General features: G+C 34.1%; 1 protein-coding gene across 1 annotated transcript; it reads left to right on the top strand.

Moving 5' to 3' along the window:
* The first annotated feature begins 369 nt into the window (after nucleotides 1-369).
* Nucleotides 370-5,075, top strand: LOC145583204 (transcription factor bHLH130-like). The gene is made up of 6 exons (XM_081640383.1): nucleotides 370-1,478; nucleotides 3,534-3,799; nucleotides 3,883-4,053; nucleotides 4,128-4,193; nucleotides 4,274-4,342; nucleotides 4,615-5,075. Exons 1-6 carry the CDS (start codon nucleotides 1,091-1,093, stop codon nucleotides 4,654-4,656), a joined length of 1,002 nt encoding a protein of 333 aa, XP_081496509.1. The 5' UTR covers nucleotides 370-1,090; the 3' UTR covers nucleotides 4,657-5,075.
* The last annotated feature ends 265 nt before the right edge of the window (nucleotides 5,076-5,340 follow it).

The raw sequence follows: 5,340 nt of genomic DNA, 5'->3' as shown, positions 1-5,340 counted from the left end.
AGTGAGGGAAAAAGGGTAAGAGATCTCCTCTTTAAAGTGTCGTTAACCGTATTCTTAAAATTGGAAAATACAATCCTTACAACTAGATTAAACTTAGTTTAGTAATTGGTGGGACTTTCTTAGCTTTACCTGTGCCATAAAATACAAAAAACATAATTTTTTTTTTTTAAAAAAAAAGAATGATTCCTAATTTATGTTAAAACAAAAAGAAAAAGAAAAGAGTGGTGAAGGGTGGCGGCGGGATGAGCAAGACATGGAGACAACCAAAGGAGAAAGGAATAAATGAAAGATATGCTTCGCATTTGTGGAAACTACTTCCTCTTTAGGAAATACATTTTCAAACTCCCATTATTTTCTACATCGATTAAATAAAAACCCACAATTTCTCCTTTTATTTTCATTTTCTTTTCTTTAATATTTTTAATTTTTTGTGGCTTTCTTCTTCATTGTTATCACTTTCATCAACCCACCCACCACCTCCGCAGCCTTCGCTTTCTCCTTCCTCCTCTCTCTTTCTCCCTTCCCTTTGCTTTTACTGCTGCTCTCTTCTCGCATCGCTAACACAAAACGTTAATCGATTTAAGAAAATGATATACATAGCGCTAACATAACAATCTAACATAATATTACTATCTTGTATTTGTGTGTACCTCTCATTATCTCCCAAATCTAGCGATTAGATTCGGTGTAGACAAAATCTAGGCCCCCTTTGTCCCCTCCTACTTTTATTCCTCTCTCTCTTACACCCTTTCAATCCTAAACTTACCTCAAACTATGACAAACCTTGTAATAACTAATAAGCTATCGCAGTTATTCTGAAACGGAGGGAGTACAATATCTCGTTGACCCGTGTCAACTTTGTCCTCCTTTTCCTCTTTTGAAGTTTGTTCCAAATTCTTAGATCCGTCACTACTCATTTGGTATCAGTGGTGATTATAAGCTAAAGTCAACACTTATTGTTGAATTTTTCCGATTATAGAAACCTTTGATTATTTCTTATTACTCAGTTTATTTTTATTTTTCAATCATCTAAAAATAGTAAAGAAATCTTTGCAACAATATATACTTTCCTCTTTTAGCTTTTGGTGTTATGGATTCTTATATAGAACCCCAATTCCTTAGTCATAATCATCATCAACAACAGCAGAATAATTCCGGGTTATTGCGATTTCGCTCTGCTCCAAGTTCTTTATTCAATGAATTAACCCAGAATTCCAGTGATTCTGAGAAGTTTAATGGCAGAATTACAGATGATTTTTTTGAATCATATGAAAGAAAGCCTCAGAATCTAATGGTAGGCGGCGGCGAACAGAGTAGTCAGTTGCCTCCTCAATATCCGAAGATAAATACCTCAAGTTCAATGGATCGATCAACAATCAATCTCTCGACGACGAGACAGGGTAATTGTGGTTTGAATCTTAATCGCCAGAGTAGCTCCCCTGCTGGATTTTTCAATCATCTTAATAACACCCAAAATGGTATCTATTTCTTTTTTTTTTTTTTTTTTTTTTCCGGTTAATTTTTGCAATATTAGTTTAAGTTTCCAGATTGAGTATTGGTTTTATGTTACTCCGTATGTACTATATTTGTTCGGATTTAGTTGTCATGTTGATAAGAATTTTCTATGTAGAGAAGAGTCTCACCTTGATTAAAAAATTATTCACTCGTTGTTACATTATAAACTTGACAATTAATTTCAAAAGTAAAGAGTGATTAACAATAGTGTTGTGAATGCTAGCTAGCTTAATTGTGTTAGCTAGTTTTAGTTGATTAAAGTCTTGTCTACAGCTGAGATCAAATCTTGTCTATATAATCATTCATGTAGACTCGTTTTAGAAAAAAAAAATATATATATAATAATAATAATAGTGGGTCAGGTCACTAAGAGATGTACAGTACATAGTACTCCAGAGTTAATTATATATCCTTATCCTGCCGCCTTAAGATAGGGGCTTGATATTGGTTTTTTTTTTACTCACAAGGTAATTGATGTTTATTTTAAGTCTTGGGTAAACTGTAATTTATTTCAATGGAGGCAGGCAAAAGCAAAAAATCAATTAACAAATCAGAAAAAAAAAAAAAATTTAAATGTGAAAATCCAACTTTGCTTGCCCATTTTCTATGTTATTAGTTACACGACGGTAAAATTTTCTGGGCTTGGGGTGGGCCATGGCCCTAGTAGTTCCTTCCTTGTATCCGCCTATGCTTTAACCAACTAAAGTAATTAACATCACACAGATTATTATTGCATAATTCTTAAACAAAAATTAAAACTGAATTGTTTTATAAGACAGTTTTATTTTGTGGAGGACGCTAGTTTTTGGTGTTCAATAGAGGGTCCACTAAAATCTGTTCTTGCTCTTTATTTTGTACTGTGCTTTATTTGAATTTTTAGTTGTATAACTCCAAACTATATTGACTTGACATGTTTGACTATTTACTGAGTACTCCGTGTAAAAAAAAAAAAAAATCATTTATATGTAAAATTTAATAAAGTATATAGTTATATACGAGTACTACGCATTAAGGTGAATATAATGAGACCTTACATTGCTGCTAAGTTTTTTTTTTTTTTTTTTCTTTTTTGGGGATATTTTAATGTTAAATCAACCGAAGGTATTTACAATGGCGGATATGAATATTAAAATATTGTTATAGTAATAAAACTGAAAAAATGAAGGAAGTACTACTGTAGGCAGGAGGGAAACATTGGAGAAGAGTTTAGGCTAATTGCAATGTATAGAATTTAGTATATCTTGAGGCAAAAATAAGGAAAGCTGCTAGGTTAATCTTAAGTTAAAGAAGGCCTGAGAAGGCATAAACGCATAACTAAATACGTTACTATAAATACTTGTAGATAAGATGCAAAATGTAGAAATGACTTTTTATAGTAACATCAAGGGAGTTCAATAAATTATTAAACAGATTTCTTATTCTATCCTTGTTTTGAACCTTTGTTTATGCACCATTTATCTTTAGCTATTAATCTTATTTTATGCAATATCTTAAGTTGGTCACGTTAGCAAATCTTGGTGGTTTCTGTTCTTTGGTGGTACCTGTTCTTGTGTTTCTTGTGATTACTAGAAGTACAGATGAAAACTGCTTTCAAAACATATTATCTAGGTAGATTGCTCAAGATTGGCCGCTTAATAAGTGTGCGTTGATAGTGCAATCTAGAGATGTCACCGGCTTATTAGGATGTGTAGCTCCAAGGCTTCATGTATGTGTAACAAACTTGAAGGTTATTATGCTCCTATAGTTTTGACATGTATTGGGTGTTTGGTTAGAGATGAATTTTGATAGCAGTTTGAGCTTATCTGAAATCTATCTTAATGACAATGCTTGAATGATGTTGAGATTATAATTCTGTGTAAGCACTGTGTGAATGTAACTTACTACAAGTAGAGTAATTTTTCGATGCATCTACCTCTAATCAGTGTCTTTTTAACGAAGTTCTGCACTATGTATGTTAATGTAGATGTCAAGTATTATATTGATTACGTTGTTGCTAAGCTCTTCACGAAAACTTCTAGGGTACACAATTATGAGGGGTATCGGGAACTTCAGAGTAGGGAATGGTACCAGTGGTGAATCTAGTCCTCGTGCAAGTAGGCTGAATATGAGCCTTTTGCCACGAATTCCTGAGCTAGGAAATGAAATTGTAAAGGAAACAAGCGCAGATGAAGGGAAGTTCAGAAACCACGAAAGTGATGCAGGGTTTGACAGTACTAGTCCCACAGGATACCCTTTTGTTCCTTGGAATGATTCTACTTCAGACACATCTCTTCATCTTTCTGAGGTAAACATCTTAACAGAGGAATGTTCCCTTCTTGAACTTAACTCATAGTAGCACTCTAATATTGATGCTCAAATGATTATTAGAATGGTGGTATCACAAGCCGCTCTGCTGGATTGACACATCATTTGAGCTTGCCAAAGACTTCAGCTGAGATGGCTGCTGTCGAGAAGTTGCTGCATTTCCAGGACGTGGTTCCTTGTAAGGTCAGAGCGAAAAGAGGTTGTGCAACACACCCTAGAAGTATCGCTGAAAGGGTAAGCTTACGATCATTAGTTGTAATGAAATTAATTATGATACTGGATAATGACAATTATATGTCTGATTTTAGATGAGAAGAAACAGGATCAGTGAACGAATGAGGAAATTACAAGAACTCGTTCCAAACATGGATAAGGTTGGTCCATGTATAATATGCTTCCAAATTGACATGTTTCTGCTGTAAAGGCCTAATAATATTTCTGTTTTATGATATAGCAAACCAATACATCGGACATGCTGGATTTAGCTGTTGATTATATCAAAAATCTTCAAAATCAGTATAAGGTAACAAGAGCTTGTTCTCCTAATTTCTCTTGTAATCAGATGCACATTGGATTTGTATTCTCTTTCAATTATTAGGTAAATAATCTGGCTAGCTAATAGAGGGCGAAATGCCAATAGTGCCATAGCAATTTGCTCATCAAGGGTCTTAAAGACATCGCTTCCTTCTAGAAGCCTAATAACTAGCTCTGCAAAAGGATAATTTCTTGTAAACAACCAAAATGATCTTGGGGTGTTGTATCCAACTTATAATGACTGTGTCCGTCTGTTTGCAGGTTTTAAGTGACAGTCGAGCCAAGTGCAAGTGTGTTATCTAAATTAACAATTCTCAACAGCATAGCATAGTAATAATTAATCTTATTCCCTTGCAAAATCGATGTGCTTAGATGGATGATCAAGAGGAAGCAGTAGCAGCATGGTAGCATATATACATATACTCAGTAATATGTAGGGTATTTTCGACTGTACTTCAGGTTCTTTTTGCTCTCGTCCAAAGGATGTGGAGGATCTTTGTACCTTGTTAGCAGTGTAGATTTTGTTGAATTGTTATTGCTAAATTTCCATGTATGTGGAAGAAAAAAATAAAGGATCATAAGTATGCAATTAATCTGTATAGAAACTAGCAATTTCCCTACTAGGGATTTACGTATCTCAATAATAGGATATATTTTTTTTTATTTATTAAATTTTCCAATTTTGATATCTTTGAGGCATTATCAACTTGCTTAGCCTTTGCGACTAGCTTGATGATTGAAGCAATGAAAGTTTAAGAAAACAAGAACCTTGATAAGTGCATAGTTTGATTGCTGTCTGGTTGGTGACTTGGTGGACTAACATGATGCCATGGTATGAAAGACTAGAAGAACATATTGTACTCCGTCCCGTGGTCCCTTATCGCATCAGGCCATTGGCTTTCCGCGATCTCTAAACATGTAACTGATATAATATAAATACAATCATGGATGTTTAACCATAAGCTTAAGAGATGATTGCATTTTATA

This window comes from Chenopodium album, chromosome 15 (assembly GCF_948465745.1).
Source record: "Chenopodium album chromosome 15, dcCheAlbu1.1, whole genome shotgun sequence".
In the NCBI taxonomy this organism is placed as follows: domain Eukaryota; kingdom Viridiplantae; phylum Streptophyta; class Magnoliopsida; order Caryophyllales; family Amaranthaceae; genus Chenopodium; species Chenopodium album.
This window is presented reverse-complemented; position numbering and strand designations above follow the sequence as displayed.

Coding starts and splice junctions, on each gene's coding strand:
- LOC145583204 (XM_081640383.1), top strand. CDS start 1,091: ATGGATTCTTATATAGAACCCCAATTCCTTAGTCATAATCATCATCAA. Junction 1,479..3,533: donor TCTTAATAACACCCAAAATG/GTATCTATTTCT, acceptor GAAAACTTCTAG/GGTACACAATTATGAGGGGT. Junction 3,800..3,882: donor CATCTCTTCATCTTTCTGAG/GTAAACATCTTA, acceptor AATGATTATTAG/AATGGTGGTATCACAAGCCG.